The 22,691-nt window shown below is 42.5% G+C and overlaps 3 protein-coding genes across 6 annotated transcripts; 1 reads left to right on the top strand and 2 right to left on the bottom strand.

The window, feature by feature from the left end:
* Positions 1 to 205: 205 nt before the first annotated feature.
* Positions 206 to 2,604, bottom strand: mrps7 (mitochondrial ribosomal protein S7). The gene is made up of 5 exons (XM_030058188.1): positions 2,501 to 2,604; positions 1,641 to 1,832; positions 872 to 935; positions 600 to 767; positions 206 to 482 (listed from the first exon to the last, which is right to left on the bottom strand). The coding sequence occupies exons 1-5, from the start codon at positions 2,542 to 2,544 to the stop codon at positions 261 to 263; spliced, it is 690 nt and encodes a 229-aa protein (XP_029914048.1). The 5' UTR covers positions 2,545 to 2,604; the 3' UTR covers positions 206 to 260.
* On the top strand, positions 1,728 to 11,773 carry gga3b (golgi associated, gamma adaptin ear containing, ARF binding protein 3b). 4 transcript variants are annotated; one of them, XM_030058181.1, is made up of 18 exons: positions 1,728 to 1,856; positions 2,791 to 2,834; positions 3,419 to 3,503; positions 3,594 to 3,669; positions 4,475 to 4,573; positions 4,669 to 4,792; positions 4,888 to 4,991; positions 5,873 to 5,953; positions 6,384 to 6,521; positions 6,746 to 6,827; positions 6,919 to 7,041; positions 7,515 to 7,763; positions 7,858 to 7,940; positions 8,038 to 8,177; positions 8,826 to 9,112; positions 9,306 to 9,475; positions 9,944 to 10,054; positions 10,222 to 11,773. In XM_030058181.1, exons 2-18 carry the CDS (start codon positions 2,795 to 2,797, stop codon positions 10,330 to 10,332), a joined length of 2,103 nt encoding a protein of 700 aa, XP_029914041.1. In that variant the 5' UTR covers positions 1,728 to 1,856; positions 2,791 to 2,794; the 3' UTR covers positions 10,333 to 11,773. The 4 variants fall into 4 exon arrangements, with proteins under 4 accessions (XP_029914041.1, XP_029914040.1, XP_029914043.1 ...); XM_030058180.1 differs by having other exon boundaries at positions 6,919 to 7,044; XM_030058183.1 differs by lacking the exon at positions 2,791 to 2,834 and having other exon boundaries at positions 1,734 to 1,856; positions 6,919 to 7,044.
* Positions 11,774 to 11,825: 52 nt separating this feature from the next.
* Positions 11,826 to 22,691, bottom strand: nup85 (nucleoporin 85). Its single transcript, XM_030058184.1, has 19 exons — positions 22,532 to 22,691; positions 22,229 to 22,319; positions 19,684 to 19,840; positions 19,474 to 19,544; positions 19,327 to 19,370; positions 18,825 to 18,894; positions 18,562 to 18,683; positions 18,239 to 18,373; positions 16,989 to 17,111; positions 16,307 to 16,438; positions 15,690 to 15,796; positions 15,476 to 15,559; positions 15,296 to 15,361; positions 14,784 to 14,935; positions 14,536 to 14,653; positions 13,957 to 14,057; positions 13,026 to 13,177; positions 12,154 to 12,255; positions 11,826 to 12,024 (listed from the first exon to the last, which is right to left on the bottom strand). Exons 1-19 carry the CDS (start codon positions 22,562 to 22,564, stop codon positions 11,926 to 11,928), a joined length of 1,959 nt encoding a protein of 652 aa, XP_029914044.1. The 5' UTR covers positions 22,565 to 22,691; the 3' UTR covers positions 11,826 to 11,925.

Raw genomic sequence — 22,691 nt, 5'->3', positions numbered from 1 at the left:
TTCTCGGTACAAAAAGTGACATTTCGAGGTCATGTTCAGCTCACCTTATATTTCACAACAGTCTGTAACCAAAGGATGATGACAGTGTTCACTATTTACAATTTGCCCCTCAGGCGACAATACGTACTGCTGAATCTTCCTCGAATTTGTAGTCAACACAGAAGATTGTACTCTTGACAATCAGTTTGACATGACAGCTTCTGTGTGTCTGGAGTCCTGTGGGTTTTCTTTGACGCTTCACACCCGAGGTCTGAAGGAGACTACCACCAGCGGAAGTGGGCGTAAGCTCTGTTGGCTTCGGCCATCTTGTGCAGCTCGTACTTCTTCTTGATAACATTGCCCTCCTCGACAAAGGCTGCCAGCAGTTCCTGTGAAAGTTTTTCATACATGTGTGTGCGCCTGTGCTTGTTTTCCCTGCACTCGTTGATTATCCATTTCATAGCCATGAAGCGCCGCCGGTTGTCAGTGAGAGGAATGGGCACCTAGTGAGGGGTGGAGACCAAACAGGATGGAATTAGTCTTCATTGTTTCTAATTTTTGTGAGTACAAAATTTAACTTGTGCAGCAGCTTTATCTCATAACTTGCACCTCTCACTGACCTGGTAGTATTTTCCACCTTTCTGTATGCTGGTCAGCCCGATGACAGGCTTGCAGTTCTCAATGGCCTGGTTAAAGATGGCATATGGATTACACTCTATCTCCTCCTTTTTCCCCTCTGGAGCTTTATGGTATTTCTCCACCTGTTTCCTCTTGATGCTCTCCAAAGTCTAGGAAAAGAGAAGGAACTTAAAGTCATCAAAATGCTATGAATATCGTAAGCAGTGGCCTGCAAATAGGCTGCAAGTGTTATTCAACGTCTGTGTTTTCTTGCCTGCGTCATGATCTCTCTGGCCAGAACCTTGTTCCCACTGCGCATCATCATGTTGATGAATTTACTGCAAAGCAAACAGAATAGTGATATGAAAAAAACTTCAGTATGGTGATTTTTTTTAATGCTTTTTTATTTTTATTTTTTTTTAAATTATTATTATTGGATCATTTAAAGATATTGGTAACATTTGGTAGTAGATGACCTATGGAATCCATTGGTACCAATCATGCCATGCTTGCCTCTGACCTCCAGATTTCTGAATGAAACTGGGTTCTGTGGGCACCCATGGGTCTCCCTTTTGCAGACATGCCCACCTTATGCTAATCCCATGGAGTCTAGGGCCACAACCATGCAGGTTTTTGCATGCAGTGCAAATGTGTTATTTTAGCATATTCTAAAATGTTGTATTTGTGCAAACTGGCACCTAAACAGTGTTGGAGCTGCATAAACTGGGTTTGACTGGAAAGCTCTTGTGGATTCATGTGTGATGATGTCAGCCCCTATTGTAGCCACTTCATTGTAGTGAGACCATTTTTTAAAAACTTGAGGTCAATGCATAAAATGGCCTAATATAACCTTTGGGATAATCACAGCCTCGTGAATCTTTACAACTACAAACTAGAGGATAATTAAAAAAAAAAAAAAAAATCACAATAAATCATAATAGCTAATTGCAATCCTTGTAGAATCGCAATACATATCGATAGTATTGAATCAGGAGATAAACCTATCGTCCCAGCCCTTCTCAGCACCAGGTGGCTGTTTTCACCTGAGGATCGGGTCGTGGAAAACCGAGCTCGTGGCCGCGTTGGGTGCTGCCTTGATGGGCCTGAGCGCCTTCAGCTGTCGCTCCTCCTTCTCCTCAGCGGTCAGCTCTGCCTCCGGTACGGCGTAGGCCTCCTTCCTGATCTCTGGCTCCAGGTAGTAGGGGTTGTACCTGCTCCATCTCACCAAGAACACCCTGGAACAGACGAAAAACTATCAGGTACTTCACGTGTTTTGTCATTTAAATAAAACAGAAGCCCCCTATAATGCATCAAAGTTCTTGCAGAAACCATGTTTTCCCTGCCAAATGCAAGATGAAATGGACTGGTTCTCAGACTACTGCAGGTCTGTTTATGTGTGGTGAGGGCCCTAAAGCACAGGAAAGTATTTTGATGATTATAAATGGCATGTTAAAGTTCCTCGGTGTCATCCAAGACAACTTAAACGGTAAAATGCGTAAAATGTTGATGTTTCTTATATGTTTTATATAGCTAAAACAGCCTGGAGGTCAAACTGAGCGCAAGGATGACAAGAGGGTTAAGAGCTGCTGTGAGGATGCTGTCGAGTATCTTGCAGTGTTTCTGTGATTCAAGCCTGAAATAACCGAGGGAACTGTCTTACAAAGCTGGGGATACATGCCTAACACACACTTTGGCTTTTAACATTATATGAAGCCGCAGTGACAGGTGGTACACAGACTCCCTTTGTCACCAGCTCCGTACTTGACATGACAACATAACTCTCAAGAAAATGACATTCTCGCCTTTCTGGTTTAACAAGGCAATATAAACTCAAAGCCAATTAGCTGTTAAGCGGATTGCTAACGATAACAAGTAACTATTTGTGTGTTTAAGCAGTATTTACCTCGGTGTCCACGGTTTTAATAACCCCGATATGCAGGCAGCCATTGTGGAAATGTGAGTGTCACCAAGGACCCCGCGTTAGTACGTCTAACAGATGCCTTCATGGCAAGAAAAAAAAAAAAAAAACATTTGTTATGATTTTTTTTTTCCTCCAGAATTTTACACCATTTAATAAATCAAATTGTAAACGTGGTGTGTTAATTCTGCAAATAATCCCGAGAGTTTTTTTTTTCTCTCTCATTCTCTTTTCGCTTTCTCGCACACGTTCGTGACATCACGCGATGTTTGCAGTGCTATGGCGTACCAGGAAGGGGAGTCGCTTGAATCCTGGCTCAGTGAGTGATTAATCCCATTTTTTAAATCAATGAATGAATTAATACACATGATTAGTGAGATGAGACGGGCCCACATGCCACGGGCAGGAACCCCGGCTGTGTGGCGGCTGTCACGGCGCTGGTCATGCCTCCGAGCTGTGTGGCAGCAGGCACATAGATGGAGGTTTCCTGTCCACTGGCTTTATTAGCAGCACTGGGTGGAGAGCTTTAACCACACACTGTCTGGATTAGACTCAAAGATCAAGGATTATCAGCCCTGTTTTTGGGATGTGGCAGCCGAGCGTCATCTGTGATTTGTGAGGCTTTGCAGACAACTTTCAGTTTCAGTGCGTCTTGCTGCGCTTCTTAGTTTTTCCAGTTGATCTGTGAGTTGCATGTCCAGCACAATGAGCAGTATGTAATTGAATAGAAGACAGGGGGAACAGCAACAATCAGTGCTTTGTGTTGATCACAAGACCCACAGGGAGGCAGCTTGAAGCAGTATGCCTTGTGCTGCCTGGACAATACAGTGGGTATCACCCTGCAGACACACCAGATTTCCCACAAAAAAAATGTTGGTTTGCACATAATTCTCTCCCCAACAGATAAAGCCACCCATCCGACAAACAGACAGGAGGACTGGGAGTACATCATTGGCTTCTGTGACCAGATCAACAAGGAGCTGGAGGGGTATGTCCAAACCAAACACTTTACTCCACACAAAACATCAGGAGGCTCCGAGCAAATTTGTCACCTGCTCCTATTTCTCATGTCCTGCAGTCCCCAGATAGCCGTGAAACTGCTTGTCCACAAAATCCACTCGCCACAAGAATGGGAGGCACTTCAGGCTCTAACAGTAAGTCACGACACATATGGTCCAGTGCTGCACCATATGCTTATCTCCCAATGCTACACTGTCACGATACTTGGTGCCAATTCGATATGTATTGTGATTCTTAAGTATTGCGATTCTACAAGTATTGCAATTTGGTATTACGATTTATTGTGATTTTTGTTTTTCTGAATTATCCTCTAGTTTGTGCATGTAAAGTTTCATGAGGCTGCGACTATCCTAAAGGTCAGATTAGGTCTTTTTAAACATTGACATCAAGTTTATAAAAGTTGTCTCACTACAATGAAATGGCCACTATAGGGGCTGACATCATCACACATGAATAATATTGGACTCATTGAATCTAAAGAGTCTCAGCTTTCCAGTCAAACCCAGTTTATGCAGCTCCAACACTGCTTAGGCTCCAGCATGCAGAAATACACAATTTTAGAACAGGTGGAAATAACACATTTGTACTGCATGCAAAACCCTGCATGGTTGTGCCCCAGACTGCATGGGATTAGGATAAGGTGGGCTTGTCTGTGAAGGAGTAGAGACGCGTGGGTGTCCACAGAACCCAGTTTCATTCAGACATCTGGAGGTCAGAGGTCAAGGGACCCCTTTGAAAATGGCCATGCCAGTATTTCCCTTGCCAAAATTTAGCCTAAAAAAATTAAAAAATAATTTAAGAATAGTCAAAAATAGATTCATGATACTTAAGAGAACTGATTTTTTCCCACCCCTAATATTAACTACCACTGCTACCTTCTACTATTGATGGAACCGTTCAGTCTTAATCTGAATATAAAATATATTCATTCCTGTGCAGGTGTTGGAGGCATGCATGAAGAACTGTGGGAGGAGATTTCATAACGAAATAGGAAAATACCGTTTTTTGAACGAACTGATAAAAGTTGTGTCTCCAAAGGTAAGCAGACGCTGTATGGATGCTTCCACAGCCTTGTGCTACAACTGGTTTGGACTGGATGTTTCCTGTTTACTGTGTCACCTCCTTGTCTCCAGTACATGGGCGACAACGTCCCTGAGAAGGTGAAGACAAAGATCATAGAGATGCTGTACAGCTGGACGGTGGCCTTCCCCAACGAGGCCAAGATCAGTGAAGCCTACCAGACACTGAGAAGACAAGGTGGCTTAAAATGCAAATGAAAATGTACATCTTAATGTGCAATGCATGTGCAAAAACATATATGACATCAATCCAATCCTCTCTTTCTCCACCAGGCCTGGTGACTACTGACCCAGAGCTGCCACTGGACAAGACTCTGATTCCCTCTCCCCCCACTCGCCCCAAAAACCCTGTGTTTGACAATGAGGACATGGGCAAGGTGAGGGAAACTAAACCTTGTTCTTCTGCTAAGCCACTTTAAGTGCAAACTACCCTAAGCAAATTGGAATATTAAGCTAAATAAGCGATAGGACCACTGGTTCTCTTTAATCCAGTTGCTGTTTTATCTTTATGAAGGCTAATAACAGAGGCCATTACCATCTGACTCAGCAGATTAAACGTTTACCTTTCAGGCCTGTTTATCAGGTGTAGCCTGTTTCCTTTGCTCGGGGTGAAACAGACTCTCTTGTAGGGCTGGGTGATATAACAATACTCGAATATCTGGATTTTGGATGTCATAATATTATGATATAGCCTAAGTGCTGCATCTTCCTGGTTTTAGAGGCCGCATTAGTTAAAGGTCAACTTTATTGGCATGTGTATTGAAAATACAATGAAATACTTGTGCTCTGGTTCCCTCTGCCTTAACAAAAAGGACACACAAAAAACAGAACCAACCTACATAGACTATGTACACAATACCATCATATGTATAGATTATGTAGCTATTACAGTGAAGGGATGCAGTTTTCTGAAAATATCAGCCTGTTTTGCTGGTTTATTGCTGGTTTGTTTCTACCTGTTTGGTCACCATATCAACATTACTATCAACATTACTTTTATTATTACTATTATTAATTGGTTGATTTGTATCTCCCAGCCTAACTGCCATTTTATTACTGAACGAAGCATTTCTGGTGTCAAAGAGGCAAACTGACTGGGTTCTATCTATCTGGGTCTATGTGTGTTTGAATTGCTGTGTGTGTGTGTGTGTGTGTGTGTGTGTGTGTGTGTGTGTGTGTGTGTGTGTGTGTGTGTGTGTGTGTGTGGTGTGTGTGTGTGTGTGTGTGTGTGTGTGTGTGTGTGAGTGTGTGTGTGTAGCTGCTTGCTGAGCTTCTTCGGAGTAAAAATCCAGAGGACCTCCAGGAAGCCAACAGGCTGATCAAGAACATGGTGAAAGAGGTGAGAGATGCCAGAGTGAAGGTGTGAGGTAGTGCTCATGTTTTCCTATGGAGTATCCCTTATTATTAGTATTATTGTTATTATTACTGTTATCATAAATTATAGCTTTTTTCTATTCTGATCCCTCTGAAGTCTCATCTGTCTTTCCTGTGCTGTTTGGCTCTCAACTAGTAAAGGGTGTCATTTGATTACCAGTGGCACATGAATGTTACTTACCGTGAATTTTTGTCTCTATTTTTTTCTTTTAGTCTACCTATTTGCTAAGATGATGACTGTTATTATTATTATTATTAGTGGACTCGTTATTAACATTGGTATGGATAATAGAGTCTGTCAAAGCAACATGGATGCATTGTTAGTCATATAGGCTCTAAATGTTATTTTGCGTACTATATTTCAGGACATGTTTTGTTGTTGTTGTTTATGTCAGGACGATGCACGGGTGCAGAAGGTGACGAAGCGCATGCACACTCTGGAGGAGGTGAACATCAATGTGAAGCTGCTGACCGAGATGCTGTCCCACTATGACAAGGACAGCTCCACTGACTCGGACAAGGAGATCATCAAGGTGGCCCTCCGTGTACACACACACACACACACACACACACACACATACACACACACACACACACAAATGATAACATTAACTCGATTCCTGATTCACAAACTAAAGGATAAAAATGTAACTGCCAATGAAATCTATCTTAAAGCTACACACAAATCAGTTAACTGTAAATGTGTTAATATGTTGTGTTTTTTTTGTTTTTTTTTCATTTTTTAATTTCTTCACAGGAGCTCTATGAGCGGTGCGACAAGCTGAGGCGCACTGCTTTCAAAATGGCCACGGAGACGGAGGATAACGACGCCAGTTTGGGTGAGGAAAAAAAGAGCATGCTGTAGTTTTTAATCTCTCAAGACGTCTGCCTGTGGGTGTGATCAGTGACCGCTGACCTTTAACCCCTCAGGTGACATCCTGCAGGCCAGCGATGACCTCTCCAGAGTCATCAACTCCTATAAGAAGATCGTTGAGGGGCAGCCCATCAATGGTGACAGTGAAAAGCCTGGATCTACAGCTGGCCTTGGTGAAGGTGGTGAGACACACATAGCTTGTGCACACACCTGCACACTGCATTTTTATGGATAAACTAACATATAACTAGCGTGTATAACTCCATAACTTTAGTCTTAGGAAAAAATACTCTCAAAATATTTTTATACATCTTATCAACCTTCCAGCAAACATCTGTTTTAGAATTGCTACAGAGAAAAATGTAAGCCTCTAATTTCATACATATAAACAAATATCTGACAAATAGGTTATAGATCACAGGGTTCCCTACGCCTTATGCTAACATTTATTGTAAAGCTTTATTTGGTGCAGGCCCAAGTAGGCTTGTTGCAGTTGCAAGAAAAGAAAGGAACTGCACTAAAACATTTCCTTAAGAACTTCCTAAAATTTCCTTGTATGTCATTTCTTAGACAATGTGGAACTAGGTAATTCATTCATGTGGTGAAATTAATCCTCCTCCCAATACGCGTTCTCTTACAAACATGGCAACAGATGCAACAGAGACGCTGATTGACCTCGCCGGCATCGACATCCCGAGCCCTCCACAACCTGCCGTGCCTCCCACCGAGCCCTCAGATCCTGTCCCGACTGACCCCATGGCTTTCCCCATCCCTGTCCTGCCCCCTCCCCCCAAACGACTGGCCGATGCCCACGGCAGTCAGAACAGCAGCCCCAGTCACGCAGCCGGCAGCAAGGCCTCCACCGCGCTCTCCCTCCTCGACGACGAACTGCTGTCCCTAGGTACGTGTGCGTCCTCACTGTAGCACATCACTAAGGTCACATAGCTGTTTTTCAGATGGGATTTCATGACAATATGCACACGGCCTTCTTTCAGGACTGAATGACCCCGTTCCCTCTCTGAGCAGCCAATCTAAACCCAAGCTGAATGAGCTGTCCAATCAGTGGAACTCGTTACAGGTACGGACACTGTCAGAGAAGTGACATCTGAAAAGATACATACAGTGTATGTTTTAAGGCACCATGTATTATCTTGTTTCTTCTTCCTCCTCCCCAGGCTCCAGAGCCAAGTATGGACTTGTTCGGAGGTGTATCCTGTTCAGGTCCAGTGTTGCCCCCAGCTGGACCGGCCCCCACCACACACAGTCTCCAGGACCTGCAGGATCTCGCCATGATGGGCTTCGGAGATCACAAGAGGTGCATAGTCAGCTATTTGGTCACATATTTATAGTGCTTAAAGGAATACTCCAAACTTTTGGGTAAATATCATTTTTCGGACTTACCATGAGACAAGCTAAACCGTGCAGCATGGATCACTGTCTAACACAGTGATCCACGCACCGCTTAAGTTATTGGTAGATCCGGCACAAATCAACTTCTCGTAAAACGATGGTGCAACATGAGATATATTAGGCTGGCCAGAGTAAACAATGCAACTTTCAAAATGTCCTAAAATAAGGCTTTGCAGATAAATGTCTTTTGAGGTAGGAAATGCACTCAGCATGTTTATTAGGCCTCAAAGACTAGTGAGAAACTCTGAATGTCAACAATCCAAGTGTGTTTACAAGGTACCTTTAACTCTGCTGTTTATTTATATGGCAAGTACTGATAGATGAAAAAGCAAAAACAAACTTAAAAAAAAAAAAAAAAAAAACATTTCCATGACTGCTTGTTTCACTAATTTGTAGGTTTTGTTTCAGGATGTCTGAGAATTTATTTCATGTACGAGTTCTTTGATGAAGGTTTTGAATTGAATCTTTTTTTTTTTTTGAATAATCCAAGTATTTCAGTCCTTGAAACTCGTACTTTAGGAACTAATTGTTATATATTAAATGTAATTTTCAGTTTGCCCGGCCAGATGTCCACAGGGAGCAGCTTTGGGATGCCAGCAGCAGCACCGCCCTCCGTGCCCGGACAGGGTGCTGCTCTTTCCTCATCCTCTCTCCTCCAGGGCACCATGCCCGGCTCCCCTGCCGTGTCCCATGCCAAGGCCCAGAGCCTGGGCTCCGCTCCGGGCAGCCCGCTGTTCCGCTCCCTCTCCCCCTGCCACCCCCCTCTCCAGGGCAGCCCCGCCAGAGGACCAGAGATCTCCCTGGGCAACGTGCACGTCCCTCTGGAGGCAGTCAGACCAAGTGAGGGAGGGGGAGAGGGGTTCATGGATTAAGAAATAGTAGCATGAATAGATGAATGCATGTAAACTGAAAATGAATAGAAGCGAGACATGCAGGGAGAGTCATGTGATACCTGCTGTCTGTAATTCAGTCTCTCATTGGATGGTTAATGTCCGGCTTCTGATTGGCCCCGTGCCTCGTCTTCTGCCCTCAGGTAAAGTACTTCCTGTGACGGCCTACGACAAGGACGGGGTTCGTGTGCTGCTCAACTTTGCGTCCGACTGTCCCCCCGGCAGGCCCGATGTGCTGATCATGGTGGTGTCCATGCTCAACACAGCGCCCCTGCCTGTTCACAATGTGGTACTGCAAGCCGCTGTGCCCAAGGTAGACACATGACCGCCATACACCAGCTTCCCTCATGTCAAGGAATTTTGAAAATTTTATTCCAGCCAGGGAAACTCAGGGAATAATATAAATTCTTGGGGCAAGAATTTATATTATTATAAGAACAGAATTTCCTCAGCCTCAATTAAAAAAAAAATCATTAACTAGATGTAATATTTATTTTCCATTGTTCACTTCTCCACAGAAAAGTAAAACCTTTGAATCTGAAGTGAGTTTGAAATTTTGGTCAGGGAAAGAAATGTCATATTACATTTATATAGGTCATGGAAACTGCAGACACAGATATTTTAGTTGCAGATTTGCGCACACACACACTCTTCTACACTGTCTTAGCAGTCACAAGCACATGTTTGCTGTCATTTCCACATCGTCATCGACTTGGCTCAACATATCATTTAGCTTGAACAGGAAATATGTCCTGACAGTTTTAATCTCTTCCCCCACCAGTCAATGAAGGTGAAGCTGCAGCCTCCATCAGGAACAGAGCTGGCTCCCTTTAACCCCATCCTACCTCCCGCCTCCATCACCCAGATCATGCTGCTGGCCAACCCAGCCAAGGTAGGACACATCCAAATTGAGATTTCGGAAACACACAAAGCGTTGTTGACTGGGGTCATGAGCAACATTTTAGTGGTAGAGGAGGGTCTGCCTAAAAAGGTCTGACCAGCTTTGTGTTAGATGGATGCTCATGGAGTGATAAATTAACTGTGTCTTTGTCTTCACAGGAGAAGGTGCGTCTGCGCTACAAGCTGGCTTTCACCCTCGGAGAACGTCTGTGCAACGAGGTTGGAGAAGTCGACCAGTTTCCCCCACCAGAGTCATGGGGTTTTCTATAGCAGCAGACGGGCCGACTGCCACACAACAGGGACGGACCAAGTCGCACTCCATGAAGGGATGCTTGTGTGTTCTCACATCCCAGAGAGAGAGAGAGAGAGAGAGGAGGGGGCCTTTTGCTGCAATGTTACAATACCCACAAAATGCTACCTTTCATTCACCGTTTTCCATTTGTCATTATTATCATTATTGTCAGCTGACACTGAAATTTTTACCGTGCGATGCTTGAATATTATTCTGCACTGCTGAAAAAGTCAACATACTGTGGTAAAATAACAGCCAGGCTGTTTAAGTCGAGGTTAAATCACTTGTACTGAGAATTTTAAGAGGCGTTTTCCCAAAATGAATATGTCAGATTTGAATGTGCTATAAATCATCAAAGCACAAAACCTCAACCTCAAACCCAGATGCACGGCAGCACAGCATAACAAAATATTTAAAACTAATTTTTGCTATCGAAACTGTGGGGGAAACTTTTTTGGGGAAAAAAAAACAGTTATGGAACCAACTATTGTGTTTGGTGCAAGATCTACTGTAAAGGAAAAAAAAAAAAAAAACTAGCACTTTTATTCATTCCTCTTACACAGACTACAGAAAAATATTACACTTGAATAGATCGAGAAATGTAGGAATGGCATTTTTTGATGAAATTTAACTGGAAATTGACCTGTGAAACGAGAAATACAGCTGGGTAGATAAAATACTGACCTGTCCTCGCTCCAGAAAAATAGTTGTTTTTTAGTGATTGTTTTAGTGCATATCAAGTGACCATGTTTTTAACCATCAGGTTTTGCATCGTGACATGGTGAAGTATGTTTGTTTAAGTTACACTAGCTGATGTAGCACGTTGTTTTCGGTTGGTGGACCATCATGATATGTTGAATATTGTGCCGTCATGGCAAAATCAACCGCACTTTACATGGTAATTTTCCGTATTCAGTATATTAAGTTGTGACCGTTAAATTATACCAAAACTGGTTTTACTTTATTTTTTTTTTTTATGTATTAAGACTAAGTGGTTTCTCAGTGTTTGATTTCGGTCAGGTTTTCATTTGTAGCCAGTGAACCACAACTGACTGAAAAAGTGACTGAAACATTTGGATTCATTCCAACGTGGTAGCTCAAAGGGTGGAAATCTGTCACCATGCCAACAACATTTCAGTGTTTGACAGTGGGATGGTGTGGGACTGTACTGTGTGTATATTTGCCTAAAACAACAAAAAGTCCACCCAACCCTCCCTGTAAGTCCCTTCTCTGGTGGTCCTCAAGTCGTCATATGGGATGCACGCAAGTGTGTGTGTTAGTGTACATAGTTACCGTCTGCTGTATGAGAAGTTACGTGTCAATGTGATGTGTAGATCTTGGGAGAGTGTTGCGTTTGTACATATTGTATGATGTGCCATTTGTTTGCTGCATGAATAAATAAATATTTATTTCAGTGGATGTCCTGACATTGCAAGGTTATTTCATTTTTTAAAATAGCAACACGGGATCATATTGTTTCAACACAATGCATAACAAAGTTTTTTTTATTAAAAGTGTTTATATACAGTACAAAAAAAGCAAAAAACAGCTTTTGTAATGAGCACCATTCATCATGCATCCACTGTCCCTTCTTTGACAATGGCCTTGGCCAGATTCCTGGCCAGAGCGAGCCTCAGGAGCTCCACTTTGGTCAGCTCAATGTCTTCCTCCTGAAACGACCAAAATACACAGATCACAGTCAGATCATCTAACAGTGCAAAAGCTCTTTGTCACCCTTATTACACAGTGGCTATAATACAGAGGAAAGCAAACCCATGCTGTGTGTGAGTGTGATGTACCTGCATGGATTTGTCTGAGTTGAGGGTGGCAGGCTTGAATGACGAGGTGAGCTCCTCCAGAAAGAACATCAGCTCATAGGACTGGCCCGCTGAGAAGATCACCTAAAGAACCAACAAACAGTGTCTTGGTGTGTTGTGCTGCGCCAAATACAGTCATAAGACACGCCAACTTCCTATGGCGTTCATGTTTTCAGTGTGGCTTGCATGAGGGACAGCAGGGAGGGGGGGACTCAACAACACATAATAATGTGTTATAATATGTAATATGTTGTATTATGAAAAAGCACCATGGCACTTGTAGAGACTCTAACATGACAACATTAGAAGTCTATATATTATTCCATTTTTCACAAAAATAACATGAAAGACATTGCAAGACCAAACTTGAAAGTAAGTTTAGTCAGATACAAACTTTAGGGCACAGTTTATTTCACCCAATAAACAAACAGTATGCATTTACTCTTACAGATCAACAAACAATCTAATGCCTATCACCGGAGGAATGTTTATTATTATCCACTCACAGCGTGCGTTAATGCACCGAGTGTCAGTTTGTCTATCTTGTCAAAGTTCCCAGATATAAATATATGTGGATCCCACCTCAGTGAATAAACACAGGAATATCTGAACGCAGATGTAACAGCTGCAGCAGATGTTTTTTCATGGACGATGCTATTTCCATTTTCATTAAAATCACATGCTGCAAGGCCTATGACTGTGAGTCTGACCCCATTTAATGTAACTATCTGACAACTGACACAGAACAAACTGAAACAACAACCTGATAGACAAACTCCATAAGTCTTGGGTCAAAGGTAGGGCTGGGTAATATCACAGAGTCCGAGTGAAAGGTGAGGGTGTGTCTGACTGACCTCTTTCTGCTCCAGCAGCGGCAGGGCATCAGTCAGCAGCGTCATCCAAAAGCTGCGGGGGGCGATCTTGGCCGTGATGAGGGAGAGGAGGAGCTTGGCTGCCTCCGTGAAACACTTCTCCCCATACAACTTGTGGAACTCATGGTACTTCACTGGAGATGAAAGGAGAGCAACGGAGTGGTTTAAAACCTTTTGGCTTTCCTCTATTACACACTGTATGGTTGGACTTGTGTGATTACATCTGTGTGTGAACATCAGTTTGCAGAGTGTATCATGATGGTATCAGCCGCATGACACACTCTGCAAACTGATGTTCACACACAGATGTAATCACATAGTATGCAAGTACAGTTACAGAACTTTGTTTTCTGTTAACTTTCACCGCATATTTACAAGAAATCCACAACCACAGTGTTGATTTATTTAACTGCTCTCTCCTTGGAAAATCACTGACACACACAAAATAAAAAGGTTTAACTACTGAAGTATTGATTTTCTCAGTTGGAGCAGACAGTTGGCAGGGAGGAACTGAATTTGAAATGGTGTGCACCTAAATATAAACACTATTTGAACACGCATTTCGTTCAGCCATGCTGTGTGCATAGCCTGTTTTCACTGACATTCTTCCAGGAATGAAAAAAAAAAAAAAAAAAAAAAAAAAAAAATCACATGCTTTAAGCAGTGTACAGCCTTATTTAGATTGGCATACACACACACTTCTGTGTCTGAGGTTCATGTGACAGCCGACCAATGACTATCAGTAAGTGGGCCAGGAATGAGTCCTCTCTGAATCAATGTCCCCTCAGTTGATGTGTATATTGCATTAACCTTGTGAGAGTGGCACACTGACTCAGTCACAAGTTCAGCAGTGTTATTAATGGATTCTGCCACTATGTGTGTGTGTGTGTGTGTGTGAGCTCCTGGTTCATACCGAGGAAAGTGAGCCTGTCACTAAGCAGCATGGCCGGGCCAAGGTTGTCTATCAGGTCCAGATCGGAGAAGGTCCCTCGGGTGCAGTAGTCCTGAAGGAACCTGAAACCACGCGAAGAGAGAGCCTGAGCCTCGACAATGAGGAGCTTTCACAGGAAGAGACCACAAGATACAATTTACCTAAGGGCTCCGATACACTTAGGTTTGATTTATTCTCAATCTACCACAATGTAAACCCTTGAAGCTAGTTTGTTTTCTGTGCATGTTGAAACACACCTCATTTCAGTAAATGTTATAACAATGGCAGGATGACACAGAACCGTAATAACTCTCCTTCCCCCACCTCAAGTATTCTTCACACATTCTTCATCACATCATCACTACTCTTTAGAGTCCATTACAGAAAACGTTCAGGCAAAGAAGACAAATGTGCAAAAAGTAAACAAGTGCATTCAAGCCAAGTTCTGCATATCAGAGGGTCTGTGTTGCTTTAACATCTTGGTGCCAACAATCCCAGCAAACTGACAGTTACTGTTGATCTGACATCTATTTAGAGAAGAGCCCAATCGAAGACACTCACCTCTCTGAGATAAGAGTGGCAAAAGCAGCATCTTTGGCCCTGATGCTCCAGGAGAGAGCAGAGCCCAGGCGGTTGTTCCTCAGAGCCCGCTTGGCCATGATCTTACAGATGCTCCTCACTGGATAAAGATGACAAACACTGTTAAGAGGTCTCCGGTGCATCGGGAAAACAAGTGACTTTGTCAACTTTTCCTTCTTACTCAAACATGTGGGCAGAGAGAACGAGAGGACAGAGAAAGAAAGCTGTACCTTGCTCTGGCATCTGCCTCTGCTCACAGATCCTGAGCACCTTGAGGGCTTTGCGCTCCGTGTCCAGCGGCACACGCTCAATATGCAGCTCCAGGTAGACACGGCCAAACTCTGGACAGTGGTCAAAATAATCCACTGCCAGCTGCCACAGACTTAACACAAACACACGCACACCAATTCCATCAGATGAGTCATTTGTACGGGTGTTACACAAGTGGCTTGTGAACTAAAACAAAGCTATGTGCACTCATCACCCCTGTTGCAGGCCTCAACTAGATGAAGATCTTTATTTTTCTGTTCCAGGTTGCTTAACAGATTAACAGACTTTAAGCACAAAGTTCAGAAATATAATGAATTGCAAGTCATTTTATGACTTTTCAATAAAAGTGTTCAACGTATTTTCTTTTCCAAAAGTCCAAACCTATTCCTGACTTTTTTTTTTTTTTTTTTTTTTTTTTTTAAAAAAAGGAACTTGAAAATCTGCAGGAAGCTCAAGGTCTATATAACCTTACCTGTGATGATTGAAGAGACCAGACGCATACTCAAGCAGGAGAAACTCTCTCAGGTTGGAGCCAAAGCTAAACACATAGCAGAACAACATGGTGGATGTTAGAGGCAGCAATCGTGGCGCTATAGTGTTATCTCCAGATTCAAATGTTTATGTGAGTACACACACACAGCAGATGACTCACTGTAGATTGTGAGACTGGAGCAGCTTGCAGTGATCCAGGAGATCCGTCAAATGGGCCACAAACCACCAGTTGTTGAGAGCAATGCTGAGAGCAACACACAGTAAAGAAATGAGGAGACAGTATGTTGAAAGTTAAGATACAAGCTGCTGAAATCATGACATTGACAGACATCCAACCCCCTCCAGTGCACTGCGGGCTTGATGTCGTGTGTTACCTGCAGTCCTTGATGACCTGATGGATGTCGAAGTCAAAGGCAGCCAGTAAAATGCTGTCCAGAGTCTCTGGGGCACTTCTTGAGTCTAGAAACATGGCCATACACGACTGCAACACACACACACACACACACACACACACACACACACACACACACACACACACACACACACACACACACACACACACACACACACACACACACACACACACACACACACACACACACACACACACACACACACACACACACACACAGTTAACTCTACTCAAGAATAAGAAAGGGAACACCTGTTGCACACCTGTTCATCATAAAAAGAAAAAAAAAATCCCACTGTCATTTGTGTCCATGCAACAGCAATTATTTTGAAAGTTAAAAAACACATGACAATATTACAATAATAATTATATTCTCTAGTCTGATATCATGATATTATTTCTTCAGGATGCCTGTAGTTGCAGTAAGAATGGTACTCCTGGAAACAAATAAAACAACATGTAGTGGTAGAAATGAGGTCAGAAGCACTTGTGAAAGAACACATGATAATTTAGTATCAGTGACTGTGTATGACCTTTTAGTAACACACACGCACACACACACACGCACACGCAGTGTACCTGTGCATAGTAATGTAACTCTGTGGGTTTGATTGTGGGGTGGGCGAACAGCAGTCTGGTGACCAGGAAATGATACCAGGTGCTCAGCAGCTCTTTGTGCTCCAGCAGCGTGTCCTCATCGCCGACTAAGATCTACACACACGAGTTACAGGGGACAAGATTAGAAAAGGCAGAATCATTTTTAAAAACACAATTAAAGTACAATTAAAGCACAATAATCAGAAAAAAGAAACTAAAGTCTTAGGAACAACTTATGTAATACCTGACAAGTGAAACATCCCATTCAGTGCAAAAGTACAGAGTACAAGATGTAACATACAGTACGCTGCACACATCACTACATACACATTCAACAACTAGATTTAAAAAAAAAAAAAAAAAAAAAAAAAAAAAAAGATCAACAGACAAAAAATAAAAACATCCCATGGACCAAAACAGATGGGTAGCTAATTAAACAGACAGATAGTTAAATGCTTATTGTTTGGCTTGTACCTCAACATGTATGGGCTGGTCAGTGGATGGATGCTTTTTATTTAAAGCTGCACAAGGCAAATTTGCATGTTGTTTGCTCTGGGTGACAGAGATCCTTTTAGTTCATGTCCATAAATACCACTGCCTCTAGAACAAATGCACACAGGCCACAGACCAGAGCTGGGACCCCTGGGGTACCAGGGCCACTCACCTTACAGATGAGCTCCAGGTGGACGTTGCTGGCGAAGGATTTGTCCTGCAGGCAGCGGTCCACCTCCTCGTGCCAGTGTCTCCACTTCACATCAAACTCTGTCAGTGTGTGGATGCTGCCAGGCTGGGAGGATAATCAGAGGTCAGAGGTTACACAGAGATGGAAAAGAGTGTTTGTCTGTACTGGGCCCAGTCTGACAGTTTTTTTTGTTTTTGTTTTTTAAGTTTGTGCCAATCATCTAGTTTGCAACTCCCCTTGCATTGCTCCTGGTGGCGTCTCCACACTCTCTGCATCCATAAAAACATGTTTTCTATCTTAAAATGAAGCATTTGGTCACACATTCTTCTATCATATAAAAAAACTTCCCTGTAGGAAAAAAAAAAGCTTGAACTAGATGATTCATCACAGTAAACACAAAACCTTAATTTGATTTTGTCAAAGTTTCTGCTGTGGCTGAGTTGAGTGTTTCAAATCAATGCATGCGTTAAATTATGTTCTGCTTACTGTCAATCACCTGACATCCACAAGAAGAAACAGAGGGGAAAAAAATCACACAAAGCATGCCTGTTGGCATTTTAAAATAATGGGTTATTCTGTTAAAATCTATTTCCATACAGCAGATATTGTAATCATTAATGGAGGGTTGGGGGCGGGCGAGTGGACGGACTTTTTCTCGCTCTGTGGAAGATCGTCATGCTGTGTGGGGTCACTGTGACTAAATAAATATGAAGAAAAGACAGCCAAGAGGTCATGCCAAAGGAATTAATATTGCTTCTACAGTTTTGTAGTGCACAGTTTTTTTTTTTCTTGTTTCTGATAAAATCACATTTATACTTTGGTCATAATGTAAATAGACCTGACTCTGGATAAGGAGTCAGTGAGAAAGTGAGATCCAGGGCTAAGGAGACAGGTTTGATGATTACTCACTGGTCAACACGGTACTTCACAGAAAACTGGAGAAGTACAACTGTTTATTCATGTCTATGCATCAAACAGGTCATATCCCTTTGCATTTTTTGTACACTTCTATCATGTTTATATTAAGTCTACTCTCATACAGTATGCCTTGTCTACACTCAGTGTGAAGTCCTATTGCGTATTGTCATGTACCTGTTGGGTAAATCCTGTACTATGCCACTGTCTTGTAACATACTGACATCAATGTGTGAAATGACAGAACACTCAAACATGATTATGGAAAACAGACTGAAGCTTCAAGATTAAGTAAATTATAATATCGCTTGTCTTACATTGTAGACGGGCATCTTGCTGAGCAGGTTGTCCATCAGTTTGTACATGTTCTTGTCGGCGTACTGCTGTGCAGCTTGCTTGGCCAGCATCTGCCTGGCCTCCTCCAGTCTGCCCTGCAGCACGTAACTCACAACCTACACAGCAGGGTCGTAAGAAACGTGTGTTGGGTGAGATTTCAAACTTTGAAAATGACACGTGACCAGGTTATGAAGTTTGGATGATCTTTCTGGTGATTTTGGAAGAGAATAAACTCAAAGTCATCACCGCCACACTTCCCCATCAGAGGACAGAGAGGTTGTGCATGTGTGTGTGTTGCACGTACCACATCCCAGTAACCGTGGTGCTCAACAGGGCTCTCACTTTGCAGCACCTCCCTGGCCTTCTCGTCCACATCAGCCTTGTGCAACCTCACCCAGTCCAGCAGGTGGAGCAACAGGGAACCCGCTGTGGGAGGACACACACAGACAAAAAACACACACACCAAAGACTTGGTTGTTTGAATACCCAAATCATTTCGTCATTTAATCAAATGCACCCATGTGTGAGATTGCCGTATTAAGTACAAGCACAAAGTCGAACTCTAACCTGGGACAGCATCAATAAACAGGACTTCGCACAGATTCCAGATCAGCTCTATGGCCAAGAGAATCGAAACCTGTCATGACAAACATGGCATTAAGATATTAAGAGTCACTGGCAACAGGACAGCCTGAAAGAAAATTAAAAACAGTATCCTATCACATAGATATCCCCTTGCACTAGAAATGCGTTCTAGTATTCACCACCCCCCGAATGTGAAAATAAAAACAACAGTTGACCTATTTATTAGAGGATGGAGACGTGACTGGGTCAACTTCTCACCAGAGAAACAGCACACTAAGATATAATCATGTTTAATACTTTAAAAGCTGAATTAAAGACTTAAAATGCTATATTAAACTAGATTCTAGACCACTTCAGGCCTTGAATTTTTATAGTATAGTGTAATTTAGGATATTTTAAACTCTCTCAAGACTCACAGACAACCTGTAGCTTAGAGGTTTGACAGTTTTTATTACAATCATGAGCCATGTGTGCGTATTCATACCTGATTTCCATACTGTGTGGCCAGTTCTGCATCTTGTGTAGAAACTGCAGAATAGTAAAAAAAATAATAATAATAAGATAGTGGACGGTCATAAAGTAATCATCTCAACGGCTAAGATAAGTCAACATAATATTTCAGATATTTCACCTGCAACTTGCTGAAGCTCCTCCATGCAGGCCCGGATCACAGATCTGTAGCTCTTACTGATGCTGACAAATCTGAGGAGTAGGACAGAGACAAATCACCACATACGGTCATTTATCATGCAGGTGCTTCATCTGCCTCTTCCTGATGAGGCTCATGCCGTACTAACAACACCAGTTAGATGCTCTTGTAAGGCAAGACAGGCAACCTTACTGGGGTTTCTTGTTCTTGCTGGGAAGGTCCTCTCTGATCGTCTGCAGCCCAACGAAGATGTGATGTGACTCATTGAACAGTTTGCGTAAAATGGGAGAATAAATGTCCTCGTCTTTCCTGACCACGTGAATGAGGGACGAACCGGATCCTGTGGCACCTGAGACACAAACAGGAAGGTAGGAGTTAAAGCATGTAAGAAAGGGTGTGTGTGTGTGTGTGAGACAAAGACATAGGGTCTGTCTCAATCGAAGGGCTAGATGACTTCTAGGTCACAGCCCACGGTGCCCACGTAGGAGGCGTCCGACGTAGGTGCTGATATCAAGTTTACCGGAACTAAAAGTTTAGTGAATTGGGACGGTGTAGCCTGCGGAGGATTCCTGCATCATTATTATCGAGGCTTCCTGAAGCTCATTCGAGTGATGCAGCGTAAAATGCCGAAGTAGGTTTCGGAGTGTGTCAGTGAACACCTGTGCATGAAACAAAACGATAAGCAGCTTCAACGCTCTCAAGATGGACAACATTGATTCTGTAGTTTTATGTATTTTATTTTATTTTGTCTTCGTGAAGATGCAGAAAATTAAGATAATTGTTACACTTCACAAATTGCAACAGACAATCCCAATTAAAGTAATTGTACACATGGCTACATTATAACGTACCTGATGCGCTGATGGTTGCTATGGAAACATCATGCAAAATGCCTATCTAACTCATCTAACTAAACTTGCATTTCCAGGCGTTGTTGGGATACAGTTAACAGCTAAACCGAATCTATGGTGGTAATTATAGGCATGAAAAATTATAAAGTTGGGGCTGCAGAGCATAAAGCCCTGATTACAAAGACAAATGCACAGTTGAGAGTTCAGTGGAGCAAAAACCACAGAGATGTGTAAACAAGCAATGTGGTCAGATGAATCACCCTTCACTATATTCTGGACAAGTGGGCGAGTCCATGTGTGGCGTCCACCAAAACAACACCACGGGCCTGAACGCTGGACACGTTCACTGAGAGGGATTTGTCCCCTTTGAGGAAAGCCTCACTCCAAATCAATACAAAGTGAATCTGAGTAATCAGCTTTATCCTGTGATGAGACATTTCTATCCTGATGGGAGTGCTCTCTTCCAGGACGACACAGGGCACGAGGATTCGCTGAAGGGTTTGATGAGGATGAGGATGATATGGTATGTTATGACCCTCGCAGTCTGTGGCCCAACACCTCACTGAGACATGAGGACTCGAGCAGAGACAGAGCAGGAGCGCTGCTGGTGCTGTGTGGATACTTCAGGTGTACTGTGTTTCTTCCATCTCCTGAAGGGATTACTGCATGGATGATCTCAGTCCAAAAGTAAAGTGCCAGTCTCCTTCAGAACAATCCAAGGCACACTTGAAGCTTTGCGCAAAATTAAAATGCCTCTATTGTACATGGCAATACGAATTTAAAATGACTCTGATCAGCTCACATAGGTTAGGGTTAGGGTCTTCATCAGGGTCATTGTCAGTAGCAGCTTACACACTTTACATTGTGTTACACTAATAAATTGAATGGGAGGCTGGTTTGTAGCTCCCAATAATGTGATAATTTCCTGAAAATGTAATAAAGTTTGCATTTTACTTGATCAAACATGTAATACAACTCAGTGTAATACCTTGACCAATAATGTAATGAAATGTCCTGACTGATATTGTGATAACATTTTCACAATTAATTAAGTACCTTATTACATTTTTAGGTCAACCTTTTTCTTAATTTCTACTTTGCTTTGAAACCTTTTTCGAATGCAGAGATTTCCCTTGATTCGTATTTCATTCAATAAGAGTCACTCAGATGAAAAACAAAGCCTCATGGAAACTGAATCGACTGTTCTGCCTTCACTTGTTTGTGTAACATTAACCGTCTGATCTCAGATCCAGGACGATCCTTTCACAGCCATCAATCAGCACGGGTATCATAGGGATTTTAGTTTAATGCATCTTTGCCTGATGACAGCGCACCACTTGCCATTAGTTGTAAATTTCAAATTTTACATGAAGCCTACAGTTTCCAAACATGAAATCAGTGTCAAATGTCAGGGTTTCAAGAAGTCTGACATGACACTAATCTAACAGTCATTATACAATTTGTGTATTTGCACACTTTACATTACATTATCCTTCAAAATTATTACATATCAGTTTATGAGAAAAAAGACCCAGCTGGAAGGTATTACATTATCAGTAAAAATGTTATTACAATATCAGTCTGGATATTTTATTAATTATTAAGGTTTTTTAAATTTTCAGTCACGTTTTGACAAGTCATACGTGCTATTTTATTACATTTCCAGGAAGATATTACAGTTTTGGGTCTGTGTGCGAGCCTATAGGGTTTATTGTTTTTAATTTTGCATAAACCCCAGTCTGCCCTTGGATTATTTTGCAAGATACCCTCGCTTTTTTGACTGAAGCCATGCCCCACGCATGCAATGATCCCTTCACATGACCTCAATAAGACACTTTATAATGGTTTATTTTTTCCCCAGTAAAAACTGGTGGTGCCACACTGACCTGCTGCCTTGTACACGGTGTCAAACACCAGGATGTCTCCGGGACCCCAGGCGAAGCCCAGGTGCATCCCATCCCTGGCCGCGGGGATGTTCTTAGGATTAAGAAAAACAACACAGTCATTAGTGACAGTTATGTTTCTCCTCAGCTTCATTATTACAGCCTGACATGTCACTTTGATTCGAGGGAACAGGGACTTCATCTTTGGTCTGCTACAGTTAGCCTGTTAGCAATGCCACTGAAACATAACAGTCATGTGGGGAAAAAAAAAAAAAAAAAAAAAAACATTACGATGAAAAAACTCACTGTAACCGTCGGCTCAACGTCCACCTCCTCCATCTGGAAAGACTGGGGTCAACACAACGCAGGGAGGACCGTTTGGTTATTTCAAAAAGACAAAACTGGACATATCATGCCGTGAAGTGAAGTGCTTCCGCGCCGCTTTTTATAGGCCCCCGACGCATGC

This window comes from Myripristis murdjan, chromosome 8, assembly GCF_902150065.1.
Source record: "Myripristis murdjan chromosome 8, fMyrMur1.1, whole genome shotgun sequence".
NCBI lineage: Eukaryota > Metazoa > Chordata > Actinopteri > Holocentriformes > Holocentridae > Myripristis > Myripristis murdjan.
Note: the sequence above shows the minus strand (reverse complement) of the source record. Positions and strands in the feature narration are given on the sequence as shown.